The 24,704-nt window shown below is 38.0% G+C and overlaps 1 protein-coding gene across 2 annotated transcripts in view; it reads left to right on the forward strand.

Moving 5' to 3' along the window:
* The window catches only part of ARB2A (ARB2 cotranscriptional regulator A), a 404,957-nt gene that overhangs the window by 243,445 nt on the left and 136,808 nt on the right, over window positions 1–24,704 (forward strand). For both annotated transcript variants that reach the window (XM_024563510.4, XM_024563505.3), the window contains 2 exons: window positions 10,441–10,557; window positions 18,162–18,246. In XM_024563510.4, coding sequence (XP_024419278.1) covers window positions 10,441–10,557; window positions 18,162–18,246 — 202 coding nt within the window. The remainder of the gene's footprint in view (window positions 1–10,440; window positions 10,558–18,161; window positions 18,247–24,704) is intronic.

Below are 24,704 nucleotides of genomic sequence, written 5' to 3' on the forward strand. Positions count from 1 at the left end.
TGCTACTCCATCGTCTCCCACTATGGTGGGTAGCGATGGAGGACACTTGGTGTGTAGTCACTGTGGTTTGTGGTTCACTAGTATTGAACTCAGAAGTGTTCTTTTACTACATGTAGTATATCTACATGTGACATGAAGGTAGAACCAGAGACACTGAGGTGTAACTAGCTACTTTTATACTGACCCCATCTTTTCTTTCACCTAAAATTTATATGATTTTTGGGTGGTAAATACAATCCCAAAATGTCCTATCTCAAATTAACATATTTCAAACCATTTCCTCCATAGTCTTTTGTTATCATTTTAGAAATTTGAGATGTGCTTTTATAAGAAGAAAGACAACATATAATCAGAATCTTATTAAAAAGTTCCAAACTAAAGGATTGTTCTCTATTTGTAGGTCAGTAGAGTGTGCATTTAAACAGCCCATAAAGTTGAATTGAATATAAATTTCTTTCATCAACAGCATTCACTTGAATGTTTAAGCAGGTACAGAAGCTCCTGGTATTTAGCATAAGTTTCTGGGTAGAAGAGCCATCTGCGTATCCTTGTTCAAATATTTTCAAACAATGTGGGAAGCCTGTGACAAATACTTATTACAGTGATTTCACTTTCCCATTAAAAATGGATGTCAACCTCTCCCCAGAAACCCATAATTGATTCACACATAATGCTTTAAGAATATTTAGATGCTCTTTCTTTACTATATCAATGGGTCAGTGCCTATACTAGAATCTAAAAGTTAAGACAACCCCTCCAATACATGCAAATTAGATCAGTACCACACCATTTTTGTGTCAACCTGAGCCTCCATTTGAAGAAATATGATCAAATGAAGTTTAACCTGACTTTCTAGAGGCAAAAACTCAGAAATATATGAGGACACAGAATAAGTACGGTCTGGAAAAGAATCAAAATCTCAAATGTCTTCAGTGTCAAATTTTGTGTAACACAATCTTTGTTTTCTTTAAACATAGCAGTTAAAGGCTGAGATTTGAAAAGCTCACCTGGCTGCTTTCACAGTGAAACCTCTCTGTGCTCACCCTTTTCCTCTCCCCACACAACCAGGTTTGAGTTTACCGTGGCAGGCACCAGTAGTGATGATTGCATATTTTATTTGAAGTTTGGAGTTAGTTATTTTGTACCCCAGTGCATTCAGGTGTGAAATCACAAGTATGCCTTGCCTCATCTGACATAGATTTTATTTGAAATTCAGGGAATCAAATAATTTCCCAATGGTTTTATAGGATAATTTTTGAAACTTGTTACTGATTTCTTTATGATTTTTAATAGTCAGTGCTTCTCCATCTTTTAAGTTTGTTTTTCTCTTTATGATCTTCAGTTGGGTGAGAACACAAAATTTGATAGGATAGATAATATGGCATTGGATTGTGAGACCTAAAATCCAGGATGAATTAACTGGATCTCATAGATATTAGTGAGTTAAATCACCATGTAATCCTGAGTGCACAAACATGACAGGGTGCTAGGCAGATTGGAAGGGTGACGTAGATTTGAATGGACAGTAGGCTAATGCTTAACATCAGTTATGACCTGTAGTAGATATTGTGATACACTGTCAGTTGCTCCTTCGACAGAGGACCTGTTGCCCCAGCTTTTGCGGGTGCTTTAAACAGACATCCTTCACCTGTGGGCCCCTTCAGGGATTGCTTTGGCTGCTGTGGGGGCCCATATTCAAGGACAGAGCAGTGTGAGAGATTAAAAGCCAAGCCATCTTGGGATGGTGCTGAAGGGCCATTCTATGTCCATATCTCCCTGGGGTAATGCCAGAGGGAAGCTGGACTTGCATCTCACCTTGACATCTCTCTGCCCATTCCTGCTTTGTTTCCCGTCTTTCCTAAGATGTTGATCTTAAGGGCACTCCTTTGTAAATATCCTGCATGTGAAATTCCATCTCAGAGCCTATTTCCTGGTGAACCCAACCTACAGTGTGGTCTATTTCTAAATATGCCAAGCCAGACATCACTAACTTTCTAACCATCCTTCTCCCTGATTGATTCCATTTCTGTAAATAGCACCTCCATTCATTCCACAAATAATTTTTGAGCACCAATTATATGCCAATCATTGAGCAGGGAATGGGGATGTGGTATTTACCTGGCAAATATGGTCCTGCCCTCTTGTAGCCTACAATTCAGTAGGAAAGAAAGACAGTGAGCAACATCCTGATATAATCATTACCAAAACAAAGTGCAGAGTATTATATACAGATAATCATGGTATAATGACATAGGATTTGATTAGAATTTTAAAGATCTACCTTAGCAGGTTGGGCATTGCCTTGCAAACCAAAAGGTCACCTGTTCAATTCCCGGTCAGGGCTCATGCCTTGGGTTGTAGGCCAGGCCCCCAATTAGGGGCATTGTGAGAGGCAACCTATTGACGTTTCTCTCATACATCTACGTTTCCCTCTCTGTCTCCCTCTCTCTAAAAATAAGTAACTAAAATCTTTTTTAAAAATCTAGCTGTGTCACTTACTATGTGAATATGGGCAACTCATTTCCTTTAAGCATCAATTTCCTCATCTATAAAACAGGTACGTATTCCCTCAACTACCAATATACTTAAAAAGAAATTGCTCTGTCGAATGAGATAGTGTACATATAAATACTCAGAATGTTAAGGGTTTCTACAGAACTTATCTGAACCTGTATTCTTCCTAAAGGGCCAGAAATCATGTGTTCCCCAACTTTTTAGTAATAACGTATTACCAAGAATACTTGCTATATTAGAATATTGCTTTCTCTGTTTATGCCAGGTAATGGAATATACAGTCATTAAAATATATTGAAAATAATACAGGTAATTGGAACTTGAATTTTTAATAAAGAAATTTGAGAAGAACCCTTTGAATTTTAAATACGCTAAACATCTATGTGGAAATTCAATGTAAAGGTTTTTTTGCAGCTTTAGTGAGGTATAATGGGCAATCAGAAATTGTATATATTTAAGGTATACTACTAAGTGGCCCTGATAAATGTATATATTGTGAAACACTCACCACAACCAATCCAATCAGCATTATCCATCACCTAGTGTAAATGCTTTTCAAGGAAGTTTGTTAAATAACGTAATCTCCTATACTCTGGTTATCTACTGTATATCTTTGTGGAAGGAAACCTTTTCCTTTTATCTTTCTTTTTCCCCAGACCAAAAGAAAATGGTGTGCTTTAAAACTTAAGTGTGTTAACACTCTCCCCACTGAATATATGTGCTTGCCCCTGCCAAACCTAATGAAACCTTTTGCCACAAGTTTTAAACCATTCAATGAGTGACAAGTTTGCTAGCTATATATACACCAAAGTATTTTTAGTATCTAGCAATTAATAAAGGCTGGTAAGTGATTTTTAAACTGAGTGTTGTGAACATGCTTACTACTTATTTGCATCAGAGATATTTCTTGGCAATATGTTTATAAAATTTGCATGTTTTCTCATTTTTCCTTAAGACCACGTCACCATTTAAACATCTCCTTTGCTAAGCCTGTTTGTTTTTTGGACTGGCAAAGTCTAGTCCTTTTTTATATCTTTATAATATATCTACTTCATATGGTATTTGTTATAATTTTCAAACCTGTATTTTATAATACCTTACCTACTTATCCATCTTTAGATATCAGTCTTTATTAATAAGTCTACTTATTACATGATAAAACATTTTTAATATTTCAATTAAATAAGTCGCTGTGATAAACTCTTACTTTGTTTTCTTAATGTGCGGCCCCTTTTATTTTTTTTCTTACAGTTAACGTGCTGTTTTCTTGATTGCTAGAGTGAAGTTTTTTAAACTGTTGCCTATTTTCTCATATCATGTATTTTTGTAAAGCACTGGTCTTCTTTCCCAGCTCCCAGATTGTCAATCACTTAATATTTATTTTTGTTTTTTTTTCTTTTAAACCTCCCTTACACATGCTTTTTTGTTGTTGAAGGAGTCTGCACGTGGCACCATGGTCTAGGCAGGAAAGGAAAAGGAAGTTATTACTGCTCTCTTCTGGCTGCCTGAAATAATAAATCATAACTTGCCATTCGCTAACTGGTGACTGGAGACTTATCTTCATAAATGCATGTGACCCAAGAAGTTTCAGTTTACATACCCTATCCCTTGGGGTTCTTGCCTGTGGAGAGCCCTTTCCTTCCTGAAATTAGACAAAGGTTGTAAGAATTGAAGCTAGGGCTTCAAAGCACAGGAAAAGAGAATGTTGTCTTATCCTGTTGCTACAGTGGAGTTCCAGCTGGCTGTGTTTACCTACCCAGGGTGTGAGGCTGCATGTCCATCTGTGAGGGGCTCAGCACAGTGCTAAGACTTGCCCTAAAGTTTGAACTTAGGAACTTCTGGAAATATTTCTTGTATGTTTTCCTACATGGTTATTTTACCGTGATAACTATATAGGTTTTGGGTATATGCTTAAATTGCTAAGCATGGCACATACTGAAATGTTACAAGATGTATCTGTTCGCTAGGGTAGCATTTAACTTCTGTGTTAATATTTATATGTACAGTGGCCGTGTAATTTACCATCCAAACCAAGTGTTATCATCCAAGAGCACTTTTAACAGTGCAAGAGAACACTCTTAGTAATTATTGCAGGTCAATAGGCATAAACTAGAGCTTTCCTGGGCTAACTGGAATGTATTGTCGTCCTCTGTATGCCTAATTATTTCATTTAAAAGCACTTAAGCAGCCAAAATGACTTCACATAACTGGGGAAGTAGGGGTGGGTGCAGCAGTTGTAGGACACTTACTTCATAACTGCTACCCTATGGGCACAAATGTTGATGTCACTGGAGAGTAGATAGATGCCATATCTAAAAGGAAGCATGCATTTTAGAAATCAGAAATGAATGTCAAGGTAAGAATAGTGGTAGTTGACGGTATTGATCGCTTACATGCTTTAGCTCATTCATCCTGCAGCAACTCTGTGAGGTGACAACTATTGTTCCCATTTTTGTATTATAATGATTAAACAACAACAATAAAATATATATATATTTATGAGGTCTGTCCGGGAAAAAAAGTCCAGCCATTGCTAATATAGCAAGAACGGTTTGCACAACATCAATGTAATCTGACAGCCAAGGAGAGTGGGCTGGAATGCGCATGTGTGAACAATGATGACTCCACTGTACTAGTCAGTGGGGGCGGTAGTCGCCTTGAGTGAGCATGTGCACTGTGTGGCTGTCATATTCATAATGACTGAGTGAATAGAATAAGAAACTTGCATCAAATTTCACATTAAGCTTAAACATTCCTATGCAGAAATTGATTAGATAATTCAGAAGGCCACAGCTCTGGGCAACGGGTGATTGGCAGCTTCATCACAACAACACACCCACTCGTGCATCACATCTCATACAGAGTTTTTTGGCAAAACATCTAATCACCCAGGTGACTCAGTCCCCCTATAGCCCAGATTTGGAGCCCTGCAACTTCTGGCTTTTCCCAAAACTAAAATCACCTTTGAAAGGGAAGAGATTTCAGATTCTTGATGAGAGTCAGGATAATATGAGGGGGCAGCTGATGGCAATTGGGAGAACTGTGTGAGGTCCCAAGGTGCCTACTTTGAAGGGGACTGAGGCATCATTGTCCTATGTACAGTGTTTGTTGTATCTTGTATCTTCTTCAGTAAATGCCTCTGTTTTTCATGGTTTGTGGCTAGATACTGTCTGGACAGACCACCTTGTATATATCTATATATATGTAGATATATAGTCAGAGACATTTAATTCCAAAGCTTATGCAGACTTTAACTATAAAACTGTACTGCCTTCCTCTGGACAGTCTTCATGTCTGTGATTATAAAACTATATTCATCTGTACTCCCTCTATGCAGGAGACAAAGCAGCACAGGGACTCTGTTTCCACCAGCCTGGCACTGCTAAGCCGTAGACTGGTGGCAGGAAAGTGGAGCTATCACAGTATGGCTTCAACTATTCTGTTTTAATTTCCAAGTGGATGGTGCTGTTACTGACCTAGTATTCTGATTACAGGGTTTTAAGCAGACACAATAATCAGCTCTTTCTACTCAGCCAGATGGTTTTAGAACTATTGAACCACACACTATAAGGGAAAAAATAGCCTTTCATAATTTTTCCTGTATGAATCTATATGTTTAAAAAATAACATTTGTCATTAAATGCATTCTAAGTTAAGCTTCTGTTGACTACCTTGAGAAAAGAGAATGTACTTGGCTTATACCTGTGAGGTAGTCTGCATTGTGTATGTTTGGAATTATCTGTTTTAACTGTGTGCTATGTGCCAGGTCCTCTGCTTTATATTTAGCTTATCTCACAACAACTCTGAGAGTTAGGTGTATTTATCATCTCCCTTTCACCTGTGATGAAATTGAGACAGAAAGCTTTGAAATAATTTAATTAAGGTATCATTACTAGATGTGGCAGAGCAGGGATTTGAACCTAGGGAATGTGACTCCAAAGTCCTTGAACCTAACCGTTGCATTCCCTATGAAGACTACTTACTTAAAAGCCTCTACTCTCAAAAAAAAATTGTGAATGCAGAACTGTGAGAGCTGAATGTCATACTTATCTGAATTTCCTGCTGGGCAGTTTAGTCTTCATATTTCATCTACCAAAGTGTGTATTTCAGTTGTAATCACTAGAGGTACTTCAAGAGCCTTGGATGACAGAACCAAGGTTTTAATGTTGCAGCAGAGATGATATTTGTTCTGTGAGTAGCATGCTATTGGGATTGACTTGTGCAAAAGAATCTTCAGGAAGACATTAACAGAAAAGACTGCCAAACCCAGTGTTGGCTGATTAGTCATCTTGGCCCAGGGCACATTTTTAACACAGTAGGACTCAGTTCACAGGGCAGTGGGCCATACACTACGGGATGTACAGGCAGAAATGGAAAGTGAAGGAAGAGGTTTGTGGTAAAATATCATAGTGTATCAAACCACATAAAGACTACATTCAAGTAGAGTCACTGAGTATAATTATAATCTTCCTAACAAAAATGTGAAAATATGCCAGCTTTTCATACTTTTCAAACCTTTGAAACAACTTAATCTGAAATCTTAACTCAAGGAGCTCTAGAGGGAGCTAATCTATTTATATATATATATATATTTTTTTTTAAAGACATCTCAAATCTCAACCGTGCTGTTAACCAGAGTGATGATTCATTCATGCTCATACAGTAGTAATGATCCTCAGATTTATAAACGCACACTAGTGTCAGATCCTAATCTAAAGGAAACATGCGCTATTTGAGTTTCTTTCAGAATATTCTTTCCTGTAGTAGTGATTCACATGCTGCAACCTTCACAGTGCGTATGTGTAACACATGTCAGAATTCTTTGTAAAGGTATTGGCTTTTGCTGATGAAAGACTTTAAAACATTTCCCTCAAAAACATATTTAAAACATATATGCAAATAAAAATATGTGTCTGCATGCACATATCTACATGCCTACTCCCAACCCACACTGCCCTCTTTCAGTGGGTTCCCTTGGACTTGAAAGTGTAAGAGCTGTTTATCTGAGAGCAATGGCTGATGGGCCACAAATATGGGAAAATGAAATTATCCATTTCTTCTCTTAGGGTGGGTTGAAGACCACCCAGTTTAGGGTTCCCTTCTTTAGGTTAGGAGTATTGACCCATACTGAAGATACTAAAACAAAAATGGAATGTCTTTTTCTGTTTGAAATGTTAGCATAGATGTTAAATTCATCTTAAGTATAATTAGTTGAAGGGATCATTTAGCAGGTATTTTATAGTTTATTCAAGATTACATGGAAACATTGAGATCCCATAGTTCCTACCAATTTTAAAGACTAAGACCCCTTTCAAAATCAATGAAAGTTAAGGGTCTTCTTACTTGTATCTTACACAAACAGAATTTTACAAGGAATTTCAAAGGTGTTCACATCTTTGGATCCTAATAAAACCACACCTCTACCTTAGATTGACATTTAGTGAGACTTTGGTAATAAGACTTCTTCCCTCTGAGATTTCTGGGTTTTCCAGACTATTAAGGCCTTCTATTATAGACTATTATGGAATTTTTTTCTCTGTCCATCTGATCCTCCACCCATTTTTTACTTTAGGTATATCCCATCTAAGGTCTGTTTCTTAGACAACCTTGATTCCTGTGTTTAGTCTACCCCCACTATTGCCATTCCCTACACTTCTCATCAGTGCTCACTCCCAGTGGAGGCAGCAAGGGAGGGAAGGGGGGCCATGTTCCAGGCTAACAAATGTAGGAAGCAGAGGCTCTGGGCAGAAGTGGCAGTCGCAGGTAGTCCCCGTACTACCAGATTGGGGAGCAGCAAGGCCGAAACAGAGGGAAATAGTCTGAAAAACTAAACTGTTGAGAGTTTCGCCAATTTACAATTCTGATCCTAAACGGTCAAATATTTGAAATTCTTTGTTACTCTGTTCGTTTGTAAACAGCTCTTCATTGAGATCCTCTGTAATTTAACCATGCGCCACCTCTAACAATATAATATAAAACTGATTTTTAAGAGGTAAAGGACTGTAACAGTGTAAGGGAGCATCATGCTGGATGGTAACATGATCTGATGTGATGTAAAAAAAGTGCACATCGTCACATCCGTTGTCTGAAATGTCAGCCAGACAGACAAACGGACCAAAGTGTTTTTTCTCTGTTAGTCCATCTAACAAGTAAATATTTTTCCAGGTTTGTAGAATTTTAATCCCCAGATTTTCTACTTTTGCTACTAAATCCTCAGCCTATTCAACAGTTAGTTTTATATCATTTCACAAATAGTCCTCAATATTTAGTGTCTTCAGACACCACTGCCTTAAATAAGTTGGCATATATACTAACAACAACCACAACAAAATCCAGGGTAGGTATTTTAAAATGAGGACATACTCTTAGAACGCCAGACAAGCGTGTTCTTATTTTGTAACTGTGGCAGCAGTCACGCTGGATCTCTGAAAGTGTTACTGTTTAGAAAGTGAGAGGTAGGACATAGGTTCTTCATGAGCCAGGTGGAGTCGCTATTGTGGAATTTTGCTTTTTGTTATCTAATGTTGGTTTACATTTTTATATTCTAGTGCCAGCATGATCCAGTGAAAATCTGTTTTTAAAATAAAATCTATTCTAGAAGAAGGTAGTCAGCTACTTAATAATGAATGTGAAGAATTGGATTAGAGTTTTATTTTATGCTTTTAAAAGTATTATTGATATTGCAAGGTGAATTTTTATACTAATGTTGTGATGTTGATATCCAACATTGATTTTAAGATTTTCACGTTATATTAACAGAAAACACAGGAAGCAAAAATTTCAGGTGTGGAAATGCTGCTGAGGCAGCGTTAACGTGAAATAGATCCCTATTAGGTAGTATTCGGTGAAAGGGGGTGCACATATGCAGAGGTTAAAGAAGTTTACGAGGGAGAGACACTTTAAATTCAGAATGCCCACAGACACCATGTGGTATCCGAAACACAGCTTGCAGTCTTTGTGTGAGTTTCCATCACCATTCTGAATTCTCTCTTTTTTTAAATGTGGTAATATGTTTTTGATATACAGTTCATAGAAATCAGCAAAAGGGAGTAAAAACATTTAATGAAAGGAAATGGAGCATGCTATGAAACTCAAAGCTACTTGTATTTTAACTGTAATTTTTAATTACGCTTTCTTATATTTGTTGTGTCAAATTAGGGTCACTAGTTAATTATTAAAGCTTTTTGTGACTTTTAATCTAGAACTATTATTTTGCAGTTTCCTTATCTTGTAGACCACTGATGAATTCTTCAGTTTCTTCAAGTGACTCTTTTTCAAATTTTAGAATCATTTAATTTTCTAGAAATAACATTCTACAGAAAGAAGTTAAAGTGAATAGTTTGTCAACATAAAGAAATACATTAGAAAGCAAATTTATATTGATAGGCTTTGAAGAGAAAGATCTCTTGTGGCCATTTAAAACACCAGGGAATTACAAGGCCATGGTGAAGAGCAGGCTAGTTAAATAGGAGAGTCAAAGCCAGATACCTTTCTTTACTTATGTGCCATCTATTGGAAATTAATGCAAGGTAGTCCTAAGTAGCCAGCAGTGAACTACAGGTACTAACTTCCCTAAAGCACTGAAATAGGAAGTGGTAGAAGAAACTTGTAAAAGAAACCCTCAGGGAATCCTCCTCTTTCCCCTTGTGATCCCTTTAATCCCTGAATTGTCAAACCACATAGAAAATAATAGAGCTGCGTAGTTCTAAGACTTAAGTGGTATTATCTTTTTAAAAGAAAATATTAGGTCTTTTCACATCTCTGGACAAGAGTAGAGCATGTATTCAGTGCAGAAAAGAATAACTTTGAACAAAAGATGCATATTGCTTTTTTATTTTTAATATATTATTATCTATGACTAAGCAGGCTATATACCCTGTAGAAAAAATTATAGCCAATATTTTATTTTCTTTTTTTTTGAAACAGATGATTCAACGAGAAGCAGATGTAAAAAATAAGGTAACTGCTGTGGCGTTGACAGACTCTGTTCACAATGTGTGGCATCAAGAAGCTGGCAAAACGATTCGAGAATGGATGAGAGAGGTGAGACTCGGTTTTTTTCAGGGCTGAGATGAATGAGCGTGAGCCTTTCCGTCTTGAGCCCCCACCAACTTATATCACCTCCCACCTTCAAACTTCCTTTCTGGAGGCAGAACATATAGAGGGAATAGAAAAAAACCAAACATATATGAAATAATAAGAGGAAAACCCTTCTGAAGAAAAAATACTTCTTTGAAAGCCCTCTTCCTTTTTTTGGCTTTCTGTAGATTACATATGCATACAATATATGTAGGAACTTTGGCTGAAGAAAGTCATGGTCTGTTAAGAGGTTATTATTCCCTAATATTTCATTTTTCAATAAGTTATTTAGCATTGATTCTGCTTAATTACAAGAAATAAATTTTACACTGGGTCTAACCCTTCCTTTAAAGGCAGTCAATATGTGCCACTCTTAAATGGATTGGCTCACTACTACCAGTAGGGGGAGAAGAGGTAAAAAGCTGAAATAGTGTTTTGCCAGACTTGTGAGCTAGGAAAAATCAAGGGAGGGGCTGGTAATGGTCCAGCCTCAGGTTCAGAAAGCTTCTTGTCACACTTTTTAAGGGCTAGTGAACCTGAAAACTAACAGAGACTTATTGAATGAACACGCTCCCATTTTTAAAAAAAAACTTTCAGCCCACTCTTTTATTCCTAGTACAGATAAACAGCTGAAGTTTTTATTTGTATTTACCTTTCTTATACTATAAGCAATTGACATCACTACATCATGCTATACAATTGTTCAGTCAAATCACATACTTATATGAATTAGTTGGTTGACCTTCCCGATTTTCTCCCATTTTAAAAAAACAGAATACCCAGGCATTTATTCAGCTGACCTCTCACCATAGGTATGGTGGGTAATGTCTACTAGCCCTCATGGTACACTGTAAAGACCGGAAAGTTAACCTTTGAAGAGTTTTGAAAAATAGGACTGGGCTATATAATCCCATAGTGGTGTTATCATAGTACCACCGATCTTTTATACTACTGTTCTTACTCTCTATTAGGAAAAGTTACTTTCGTCATAAAAAGTCCAAAATAGTTTTACTCCATTCCTCATAATGTGTAAACACACCCCATTACTTTTCTTTTTTTTTTTTCCTTTTACAGTGTATCTGTATCCTTAATTATCTCTCTCCAGGGCTTAAACTTTTTCTAGAGAAATTTTATGTATTTCATGTTGACACTTTTTTATGATGTTTGTCTGTCCAAATGGATACATAGCCAGATACCAGCATTGTGTAAGAAGTAAGGTGAATAAATGAGCTATTAGTAACTTTTCCCTCATACATAACCACTATGGAATATAGCACCCGTCCCAAACTAGAAACACCCCTATTCATTATTTTATTAGCAGGGCATTTTTGTGTCTCATTCTAGGTGATGAACATAACACAATTTATTTAGGTTTACTTTTTTTTTTTAATTACTTTACTGTTGTTCAATTACAGTTATCTGCATTTTCTCCCCACCCGTCCCCTGCCACCCCATCCAAACTAGGTTAACTTTTTAAAGTATTCCTAACTAAAGACTGGATTAGGCATCCTCTTAAAATATCAGAATATATTAGTGCATTTTTCATCTGACAGAAAGAGACAGTAGTTAAAAGCATATTAATTTAATCAAAACTGCCATATATTTCTTTGCTAATAGCTTCTAATAAATTTTTTTAATTTTAAAAAATTTTATAAATGACCCATCCCTTGAATAGTTCTTTCAACTCCCTTGATTATGCCTTAGGATGAGGCAGCAGGAAGAGTTTTGTATTATGACATACCAAATTCAAACCCCAGCCCACTTAGCTACCTACCTGGAGTCTTGGGCAAGTTACTCAGTATCTTTGAAAGTCAATTTCTCATCTATAAAATATAATACCTACCTTGGAAACATGGTTGGGAAATAACATATGTAAAGAAATAGCACAGATGTTGCCACTTTAAAGAAGTTTAAATCACAACTATTATTACTGTTACTAGCTTTTCACCTCCAATAATATGAAATGCATGAACTATATTTTCCTTTTGTTTTATGCATGATTTTTGTATTCAAAGTATCTTAGAAAAAGCATGAACAAAGAATTAGGAGAACTGAGTTTTGATAATGATCTGGCTGAGTCACTCGTTAGGTAAATCAATAATTAAGGATCAAGCATGTACCAGGCACTTTGCTAAGACTTACAGTCTTGGGCAGGCCACTTTATCTTTTTCTGGGCCTGTTTCACAGTTGTGAATTACAGATGACAATGCCTATTCCATCTACTTCCTGAACTGTTTTGAGAATCAAAGATGATGACTAAGAAAAAAAACCCTTGCAAATGGCAAAAGAAATGAAATGTATTATTATAGAAAACACTATGATATCCCAGAGATAAAAATTATTAGATCTTAGTGATGGAGCTTTGGAATTATCCCTGTTCAGAGAGCTCTTCCCTAAAACAGAACAAAGAAAATTATAGCCCTGGCCAGATGGCTCCGTTGTTTGGACCTTCATCTCGTACCCTGAAAGTTCGCGGGTTTGATCCCTAGTCAGGGCATGTACAGGAGGCAACCAGCCAATCAGTGTTTCTCTCACATTGATGAATGTCTCTCTCTCTCCCCCTCTTCCTTTCTCTCTCTCTCTCAAATCAATACACATATCCTCAGGTGAGGATTACTTTTTAAAAAAGAAAATGATAGTAGACTATGCCAGATAGCTTTGTAAGAACTCATTAAATGTGTGACCCTTGTAGAGAGTTTATGTGCTTTGGCATGATAGGAGTTCAGTGTTTTCCAACACTTAGGATGAAACTCCATCCCCTTTCCTTTCACTTTTTTAGTTCTTGTCCATTCTGCAAGACTACTTGAAATAATGAAAACAAGCCTGGGTCAGTAAATAGAAAGGGCTGATGTCTTGAGCATGGGTGTTGGAAGAAAGTGAGGTAGGGTGACCTTTGTGTCCCTCTGAATCCACTTCCTCCTTACCTCCTGCCCTAGCCGCATTTGGAATCAGCTCTAAAACTAGATATTTTGCAAATATCCCTCCCAAGAAAAACACCTTAGCTGAACTGGAGTGTTGTCCACAAAAATAGCAGTCTTGTTATAGATAAAGCCGCAGTGCTTTTTGGCTCCATTATTTCACCAAACACTGCTTTACAGTTTGGAAGTAGGAAAGTGGTACAGTTCCCTCCTTATTCCTGTTATACTACAAATTAGTCAACTGGTTTTTTTTGTAAGCCAGTTTAAATTAATATGATAAGGTTATTGATGTTAAGTATTTGTTTACGATAAAAAGCTGATTTTTAATTCTGTTACTACAGAAGGAATAAGTACTATATTTTTGTAGTACATGTATAATTATAAAATCTACTCCCAACCCAAAAGAGTAAGCATAAATGCTAAGCCAGCCTCATAAGGAGTGGGGAAAAGCGACCAAAGGCAGATGCTTCTCACCTTGGGCTCCAGGACTATAAAGGCTGAGTAGGCAAGGATGAACCTGGAGGAGGTTACGACTAGGGAAATAAGCCAGACACAGAAAGGAAAATACTCCATGACCTCACATGCACGTGGAATCTAAAAAAGTCAAACACATAGGAGCAGAGAGTACACTGGTGACTACTAGCAGCAAGAGAGGTGGGGAAAACGGAGGGATGTTGCGCAGAGTGCAGAGTTCCAGTTATGTAGGTTACTTACATAAGTCTGGGACCCAATGGTCCAGCATGATGACTGTACTTAATATTGGATTGAACACTAAAAGTTTGCTAAGAAATAGATCTCAGTTTTTCTCACCATACACACAAATGGTGTCTACGTGAGAAGATACGTTAATTAGCTTGACTATAGTAATCGTTTCACTATATATGTATATCACATCATCATGTTTTATACCTGAAGTGTATAGTTATTTTATTTTTTATCCTCACATGAGGACATGCTTTAGAGAGAGGGGAAGGGAGAAAAGAAACATCAGTGTGAGAGAAAAACATCAACTAGCCACCCCCCGCATGTGTCCAGACCTGGGACCTGCAACCCAGGCATGTGCTCCAACTGGGAACTGAACCTGAAATCCTTTGGTACAGGACAACACCACACTGAGCCACAATGGCCAGGGCTGTATAGTTTTTATTTAAAAAAAAAAAAAAAAAAAGGCTGAGTGGGCAAATGCCATTTCCTCCTGACATACCCCTAGCTTCTGGAAGTCTCCAGCCAAGCCAGATGTGTAGTTCTACGTAACCGTCAGGGACCCTTGCCTGTCACCATTCAGCTCTGTGTGCCGCTGCTGGAACCTCAGCCTGGTGCATTGTAGCTGTTCTCCTCTGAGGAGACAGTACCTGCCATATGAAGATCAATGTCTAAGGCCTGGGCAATTTACAACTCAGACAAAGGAAATAAAATTGAATAAAAACCGAAACTCAACCAGGGCGGCAAGCATCTCCAAATATTATACCTCCAAATGTCTTGCATAGGAATACTTTCTACCTGCTTTCTCTTTAAACATAACATACTAAACTCTAACCTTTTATTAAAAATTTTAATTCATTTCATATCTGCACTAAAATATTGTCAACCATTGGTTCAGATGTCAAAGAGAGTCACTCAACACTGTGGCCTAAAGGCACTTCTGTGTTAATAGTTCCCAAGCTTTTGGATTTCACACACAAAAAAAATTTACAACCACAAAAACCTGTAAGACCTTTAAATTGAAAACCTTTAACTTCAAGAAACACTTGCTTATAGTGACCATTTTTCTCTTTTTACCTCAGACCTAGAGAAACTCTAGTTCTGTGACCCCTCCCAATCTGCTGCTGATCAGGGGCTTCTGCCCCTATTCCTGTTGGGATGAGGCTCAGGCATGGCTCTGCTGGTACCTCTAGTCCAGCATGCCCTGATCTGCTGGGGCATCCACCAGCAAGATCTCCCGAGACTGGGAACACACTCCAGCATGTTTTGAATTTGGGTAGAGCTTTCTTAGTGAGGTGCCAGTGTTGCCAACACTTGGCTAGTGTTCATCTCAACTGAAGAACTAGGGTGGGGGGCAAATTGGGGCACTGAGAAGAGGGGTAGAATAAGCATTAGAACAGTGAAAGACATTTGGTTTCAAAACTTTAGAAACCCATGTCAGAATAGGGAGTTACATTCAATAAGATGGAATTTCAGACAGTGTGAATTAATATATAATGGCTGTGTGTCTTTCTCATAGTTCTTTCTTTATGTAAACAAGTATGTTTACATCATTTTATTTTATTATGCTTTATGACATGGCCACGTATTTTTAGCTTGTTTTGTCATGTTTTCTATGTACTTTTCTGGGGGGGAGTAAGTATAAAAATTTCGCACGTGCACATACACTCATCAAACTTATGGTATCAAACCTTTACAATCCTACACAGGTACTTTGTCATTCTTGAGAACATTTGGATATACTTTAACTATAGAGTGTTTATTTTCTGTCCTATTTTTATAAGACATCAAAGCCTAAACACATGCCTAGATAAAAACTGAAATTTCAGAATCATATAATGTTAAGTTATATTTTACTTTAAATGTTTAAGTTAAAGGTGACCTCGATAAAATCCATTTTGTTCAGCTTTTTAAAGTCAATGATAACGAGTTAGAAAATGATTAATCACCTGTACATTGTAATGTCCCATCACTTTTATTAATATTAGAAATATCCTATAAGACACAGTTTTACATATGTGAAGTGTAGGTGAGCAGTATTAAGAGTGACATATCAGCTGGGTAATAGCTGACTTTCATCAGATTTGGAGGTACTACTAGGATGAATAATAATTAAAATATATGCCTAACCGCTGCCTGTCTGTCGGTAGTGCTAATTGCTGTCATTGAAAAGACTGAATTGTTTAAGAACGAGAGAGAGAAAGAGAAAGTCATTCTTCATTGAAGCTATCTCCCTGTATCATTGGGAGCCTATTTTTAGTACCTATAGAAGTCATGATTTTTGAATTTATTAGGGACTGTGATGAATGATAAAACAAATCATCCATTTACATATCTTGACACTGCTTTGGAGAATACTTATTTCTTACAAGCGAGTGTCACGTTGTATATAAAAGCTGGCTAATTGTGTGCTAATCTTCTGCATTATCTAGAACTCTCTGATGTGGTATTCTATCAATAGTATTATTAATTTTACTTATTTCAAATGTATGAAATATCTTCTAAAACCTTATTTCTTTTTTAATTTCTGCTCTCTTACATTGTATAATTTTGCATTCAGCTGCTAATTAAGATTAGGAATGTAAGTTAAGAATACATATTCACTTTAAACCATGAAGCTTTTGTATTACATGAAAATACTAATACTTTATCCATTTTAAATGTAAAAAGAGAGAAAGCATTTAAGAACATTACTAGATGTTGTGTTTGTTTTCATGGGTTTTTTTCCACACAGTTCAATAGTTTCATTGATCTACTGTTTCTTACAAAAATCTGCCATGCTTTGTGAACTTCACTTTCTAATCTCATACAGCCACCCTTCCTTTATGTTATTCCTGCTCTCCCTGGTCTCAGAACAGTAGGGTTGCCTTGACAAATCTATTCAAAAGCCATCCTCGGCCTTTATTGGTGGGGACTGGGGCCTTTGAAATTCTCTCCTCACTGCAACACAGCTGACATCTTCTTCCAGACAGAATGAATTAAGGAAACACAATAAGACACTTGATCTACCAGTCAAGGATCTTTCCACAGTGAGGACGGATTCCATGGTGCACAACCAGGGCAGCAAGCATCTAAAAATACACAATACACGGTTGTTTACCAGAATAGCAATCAGCGAGTTTTCCAACATGATTGATAGGATGATTTCTTTTAAATAAAATCTGTCTAGAAATTCATTGTGTGTGTTTGTGTGTGTTTGTGTGTGTGTGTGTGTGTGTTGGAAATTTTTTAAAAGCCATATATGAGGTTAATCACATTTTTTTTAAGCCAGACTTCAAATACAGATTTAAAATGTATGGAAGGTATATAGGTTATTTTAATTTCATTTGTCTGAGATGTAAATCATTATTATCTTGGAGGTTAATCTTTAATACTGAAGGCTTTCTGTCCTTAGACACACAGCTACAATTCACCAGGTTGTGCTGCTTTTGAACTATTTAATACATCCTTCATTGAAACAGGTTGAAGTAAAAATTAAAAAATAATATAATTATATGGGCCAGATTTTGAGGGGTAAGTACAAAATTATTTCTTCTAGTATTACAAAGACAAAGAATTTATTTTAAAAATATAGCTACTTTTTCACATGTTCAAAATAATAATTCATTTCCATCTGAAAGTTAATAATGGACACCCTTTTTGACTTCTTTTAATTATCATCTTGGCCTTCTCTTAGAAACATATTACATCAGGGTCACAAAACGCCGTGCGTCTCCCTAATGCCGGCACCCAGGAGTTGCTGGACTGTAGAAGGTAAACTTTCCCCACACTCATGTTGGTCATGACTAATTCCTGACTATTTCCATAAAACTTTTTATATTCTATGAAAAATAAATCGATTATACCTTTAGTGGTCGATTAGGTAGGATGAATGAGTCTCTACAGCCTGAAAAGTGGGTCTTGGTTTAACTTATGTTTCAACAGAACGTTGTCTCTGTCACATTGCAGAACTGTTGTAATTGGGTCTCTAGCTCAGAACCATTAGACACGTCGGTGGAGTCCATGCTGCCTGACTGCCCCCGAGTCTCAGCAGGTATGTGTTTGATGCGGTGTATGTGTTTTTTTAGGTGATATAATATGCTAATGAAATGTAGAATTCTGTTTTGCAAATTAAGCATGATGGTCTGCCTTGAATCTTCGAATGAGTTATTGGTAACATACGGCATCGGTCTGATCCACGACCCAAAATTTGTTAAGTATCTGAAAATGCTTACCAACAAACTCAGTAAAGATGAGTAAGTGAGACAATCTGAGAGTAGTGTAGACTGTTGCTGTTGAAACTTTGGGAGACAAGACATCCATAAATTTAAAGGTGATTGCAAGACAAGGACTGGGCCGCCATATAGAATCTCAGAGGATTTGTCTCTGATTGAGTACCAACTCAGTGGTACAGCAGACAGTCAAGGCTGTGAATTCAGAAAAAAAGGGACTGCTGTTGTGATGTGGAGACTTTAGGAAAGTTTTTCACGCAGAAGCTTTTGGCTGGACTTTGTGTGTTAGGATTTGGATTGTAGGAAGGCATGCAGGATGGCATTTTAGGCGAAAGAAACAGAGCCGTGTAAGGAGTAAGTGCGAGAATGGATCTGAAGATGTTCACAGGAAACTAAGGCAAAACTGGCCTGCCTGCTGAAAGGAAAGAGCAAGGCTGGGGGTGAGCACCTCAGGGGGGTTTCAGACAGTGTAAGGATGGCTGGCGTTGACTTCCCGCCTCCAGGTTCTGTACTTTTGTGTCTAATCTCTAGATAGAGGAAATCGTGACATTTTTCATTGCTTTCTGGTTTTGGCTTTCACCATTCCCAACCAATTTTGATGGTAAACACAAATTGAGCAATGATACCTGCTTATGGGATGGGCTTGGTTTGGCCATAGATACCAGAGAATAAGATTTTTGCCAACCAATCAATATATAAACTTGTTTTATGAAAGTTTCTGTTTAAAGATACCTTATTTAATATATATTGTTGCTTCACTAACGATGAACTCACAATCAACAGCACTGGCACTCAGAATGAAGTGTATCTAACACACCTGTTTTCTCCATCACAGTCTTGTAATTAGGCATACTAGACAACACTTCAGCCCCAGACATAGTTGGAGAGCATTTCAAATGGTGAAATCACCCACAAAAGCACAAAAACATGAAAAATATGGTAAAAATAGTGTGTGAGAAGACACTTGTTTATATTATGAGACGTGAAACAAGAAGGCAAAGCGTGGCCGTACTTCCTTAGGAACATGCATGCTGAGCAACTCAAATGTTTCACCACTGCATGTGCACATGTTGGCAGAGGACCACAAAAGCACCATGAGTATTGGTTTGGGGGGTTACAAATACATCTTAGTATGTAGGTGAATTCACAAATAAAGTAATCTACAAATAATGAAGACTGACTACATATAGTAAAGGACTTATAACAAGGATTTGACCGGAGCTGCTTGAGCAGTTGTTAGAATGTCAACTTTGTATCAATGCTGGAGCTTGAGTCTATAGACCAGACAATTGTTAAGGGAAGATGGATGTAAAGTGGCAGAGAACAAGAATGAGCTAGAACCTGTAGCATGAGCTGGAGCCCATGTGGATGGAATTAATAAACTCATGTCAGTTCTTGTAGCTTCTGTCTTTGCTGGTGTGGGTGTCCTGTAGAAGCCAGTGCCCTTTGTCTTGGAGCTAACCATGCACATGCCTGGCCTAGGAGTCAGAGATGCTGCGGGAGGAGAATCCAGGGGAGGGTGGAGCAGACGTAGTCCTGGCCACTGCCTCATGCCACCAGGTGAGCCAGCAGATAAACAGCAACATGTGTGAGCTCAAAATGGCTACTGCTTCACTTTAACCCCAAATTTCCCCACAGAAATCTCCCTTGCGTACCATCCTAACCAGAAACGTACAGTTTGAAAAGAAATTCTGGGAAATATAGTTCAGCCTAGTCCAACTGACATTACAGAGCCTTCACAGTCCACTCCTTATGAGTTTGGTGCTCTTATATACCTTCTTACACCAGACTTAATCTCCAAATAAAGACATTAACAAAGTCATATTTTCACCTAACGTGATACAATTGTCCCACGTACAACCAACTCTTTCTCCAGAAAAGGATATAAAACCATTTTATTGTCCTTGGCTGATGTTCATTCTTCTCACCTTTGGTATCCTATAATTTAAATATTGAGAGATAAAGCTAATTGCTACTGACACATCTTATATAACATGATAAGGGAATTAGAAGAAAACAAAAATATTTAGTATACAGATATTCCTATCAAAATAAGGAAGAAATGGGGGCTTCCTGCCAAGATGAAGGCATAGGTAGACACACTGTGCCTCTTCGCACAACCAAAAGAAGGACAACAACAATTTAAAAACAAAAAACAACCAGAACTGACAGAAAATAGAACTTATGGAAGTCTGACAACCAAGGAGATAAAGAAGAAACATTCATCCAGACCAGTAGGAGGGGCGGAGACAGGCGCCCTGTGCAGCTGGTGGACCCAGTGAGGGGGAGGATTGTGGAGCGGGGCAGGCAGGCTGCAGCTGGCAGACCCCAAGGGCCCACATTCGCACACAGATAAGACGGGAGGAATGGCGGGGTTGTAAAACAGACCACGCAACTCAGGGTTCCAGCTCGGGGGAAATAAAGCCTCAAACCTCTGAATGAAAACACCCATGGGGGTTGAGGCGGCAGCAGGAGAAACTCCCAGCCTCACAGGAGAGTTCGTTGGAGAGACCCACAGGGGCCTAGACCATGCACAAGCCCACCCACTTGGGAATCAGCACCAGAGAGACCCAGTTTGATTGTGGGTAGCGGAGGGAGTGACTGAAATCCGGCAGAGAGTGGAGCAAGTGCCGTTGCTCCCTCTCGGGCCATTCTCCATGTACAGTGTCACAGCACAGTGACCAGCTTTACCCTACCGTGGTGAACACCTAAGGCTCCGCCCCTTTAAGTAACAGGCACGCCAAAACAAACAAACAAAAAAATGGACCAAATGAAAGAACAGATCAAAGCTCCAGAAAAAATACAACTAAGCAATGAAGAGATAGCCAGCCTATCAGATACACAGTTCAAAACACTGGTAATCAGGAAGCTCACAGAATTGGTTCAATTTGGTTGCAAATTAGATGAAAAAATGAAGGCTATGCTAAGAGAAACAAAGGAAAATGTACAGGGAACCAATAGTGATGGGAAGGAAACTGGGTCTCAAACCAACGGTGTGGACCAGAAGGAAGAAAGAAACATCCAAGCAGAAAAGAATGAAGAAACAAGAATTCAAAAAAATGAGGAGAGGCTTAGGAACCTCCAGGACATCTTTAAACGTTCCAACATCCAAATTATAGGGGTGCCAGAAGGATACGAGGAAGAGAAAGAAATTAAAAACTCATTTGAACAAATAATGAAGGAAAACTTCCGCAATCTGGCAAAGGAAGTAGACTTCCAGGAAGTCTAGGAAGCTCAGAGAGTCCCAAAGAAGTTGGACCCAAGGAAGCACACACCAAGGCACATCATCATTACATTACCCAAGATGAAACAGAAGGGGAGAATCTTAGAAGCAGCAAGAGAAAAGGACACAGTTACTTACAAAGGAGTCCCCATAAGACTGTCAGCTGATTTCTCAAAAGAGACCTTACAGGCAAGAAGAGGCTGGAAAGAAGTATTTGAAGTCATGAAAGGCAGGGACCTACATCCAAGATTACTCTATCCAGCAAAACTGTCATTTAGAATGGAAGAGCAGATAAAGTGCTTCTTCAAGTTCAAGGAGTCAAGTCAAGTTCAAGGAGTCAAGTTCAAGGAGTTCATCATCACCAAGCCCTTATTATATGAAATGTTAAAGGGATCTATCTAAGAAAAAGAAGACCAAAAAATATGAACAGTAAAAATAACTGTGAGCAAACTCACAGTTATTAACAACCACACCTAAAACAAAAACAAAAGCAAACTAAGCAAACAACTAGAACAGGAACGGAACCACAGAAATGGAGATCACATGGAGGGTTATCAACAGGGGAGTGGGAGGGGAAGAGAGGGGGGAAAGGTACAGAGAATAAGTAGCATAAATGGTAGATAGAAAATAGACAGGGAGAGGGTAAGAATAGTTATAGGAAATGTAGAAGCTAAAGAACTTATAAGTATGACCCATGGACATGAACTGTAGGGGGGGAATGTGGGAGGGAGGGGGTGTGCAGGATGGAGTGGAGTGAAGGGGGGGAAATGGGACAACTGTAATAGCATAATCAATAAGTATATTTAAATAAATAAATAAATAAAAAATAAGGAAGAAATGCCCGTTATCTTTCTCATTTTTGTAACCGGCCCTGAAGTTGCCACTGGCATTTATAATTACCTTCATTCTGTATTTCCTTTGCTCTCAGCAAGTACCTCAGCTAAGCATGGTTGCTTGCCTGGTGGGATGGCCCCATACCTTCATTCCTGAAGGGCCTGGGCATTAGCAATCCTGCCCAAGTTGGATTAGAGTTTTCTATTGACCTTAATCACAAGGACTGCTGATATGTATCCTAGATGATTCCCCACAAAGAGGAGTAGAGACAGACTCCTCTTTTCTCCTCATTTTGTAGTAGCAACTCAGTTTTCTCTTAGTAATCCGGATTAACGGCCCCAGCTAATATAGTAACACTTTCCATTCCTTGTTAATTCAGTGGGATAAGGAGCTCATTATGGCAAGATGGCAGTCTCACCTTCCAGGTGAATGGAATTGTGTCACCTGAAGGAAGCATTCCTTCCTATGGAACTATTAATAAGACCTTTAGACTAACACAGCCTAAAGTCATGGGAATGGGAAGCATCAGTTTTGCTAGTAGATTACTAAAGCTAATAAGAAAAGCCAGTCCCATTTCCACTCTTATTTCCCAGATCTGGGAGAAACAGGACAGTATATTAAATGCTGATTTACAGCAAATAGCACATCCCGGAGGATGCTGTCTCAGCCCCACAAATTGTTATCAGGCACTATAACTGAGTCTTCAAAACATCCTTTCACCATTCCATCAAGCCAGCTGCATGAGGATAATGGGTACGCGGCAAGACCAGCGAATGTTGGCAGACCTTAAGCTCTCTCTTGTCCTCTCACTTACTCTCTCTGATGGAAGCCAGCTGCCCTCTTGTGAGCTGCCCTAGGGAGAGGTCCATGTGGCATCAACATTGGATGGTATCAAATGAGAAAAGAGTGAGGGCCAGCACCCCAGCATTTTCCACACCGACTTACCAAAACTGAATGAACGGCTTTCAATCAAAATCAGTGATTTCCCTCAAAGAATCCTTTAAAAAAATGTTAACAAGGGGTATGACATGATAAAAATGGGCTTTTAAAGAAGATTAATTTAGTATAGGGGTAAAAGAGAGGAGCAAGAAGCCAGAAACAATAGACTCAACAGGCTGTGATGATAAAGCAAGTATATGTGGTTGATGGCATGTACTAGAGAGGTGGCAACGGGAGTGGGGAGACTGGAGAACTATAACAAATAGGACTCTATGCCCTTGATGATAAATAGGTTAGATGCGAGGCTAAAAGAAAAGGAGGAGACAACTGTAAGTTCCAATAAAAAGTAACTGGAGTAATGCAAATATTATCACCAGAAGAATAGGGGAACAGGAAAGGGAAATTAAGGAGAAAAAACAATGAAATTGTTTTATGACCTATTTAATCGAAGTGATAGCAATTCTGGTCATGGCAGAAAATTCAAATGGAAATAACCAAAGGTTGTTGAAGTACCTTTGAAATACCTGAAATTCTCTGATGATAATCCTGTTTTCTATTATTTAAAATGTTAATATTTTTTGAGGATTTCAACCTGTGTACTGACCATAAGTTAGTAATGGATATCCAGACTAGACATTTAACTTAGTGAAGTCTTTCTTTCAGCTTTAAAAATTGCTGAATAAAGCAATTATTAAATTGCTTTAATAAAGTTGCTGTTGTTGTAATATGCTTTTCGCTTTTGACTAGAAGTTTCATGGTCGTAGCAGTAAAATAACCTATAAAAATACATACTCATTTAATACTGTATTTTTCCCATTATTACTAAATAAAACAAAAATAGATCTGATGCTCATAACTTAATTTTAGGAATGTTATTTACCTATGAATATATATTTTTATAACATACAATAACATTTTTAAATTGTACTTAAAGTATTGCTGATAATTGTTTTCAGTACAGCCATATATTTTTACTTTTCTTTTGAAAGCAAATGTAATACCTGCCTGTGCCACACTTGGGAGTGTGCGGTGTTGCGCCTTATACTTAAAATGAAGTCAGACTTTTCAGTGATAACATATAGTGAATGGTGGAGTTCTGAGGGATCTTGAGGATGTGTCAAGTGCCTGGTTCCCCCCATTTCTTCCTATTGATATTGTTTCCTTCTGGTAACATCAGCCAGCTAAAACAGTTATTCAGAGAGTTAGATAATAGTATCTGGTTTATAGCATCGCTCATGTCATGATTGTATGTTTGTTGTAAAATAGCAACAGCAAATATCTGCC

Source organism: Desmodus rotundus, chromosome 1, assembly GCF_022682495.2.
Source record: "Desmodus rotundus isolate HL8 chromosome 1, HLdesRot8A.1, whole genome shotgun sequence".
In the NCBI taxonomy this organism is placed as follows: Eukaryota; Metazoa; Chordata; class Mammalia; order Chiroptera; family Phyllostomidae; genus Desmodus; species Desmodus rotundus.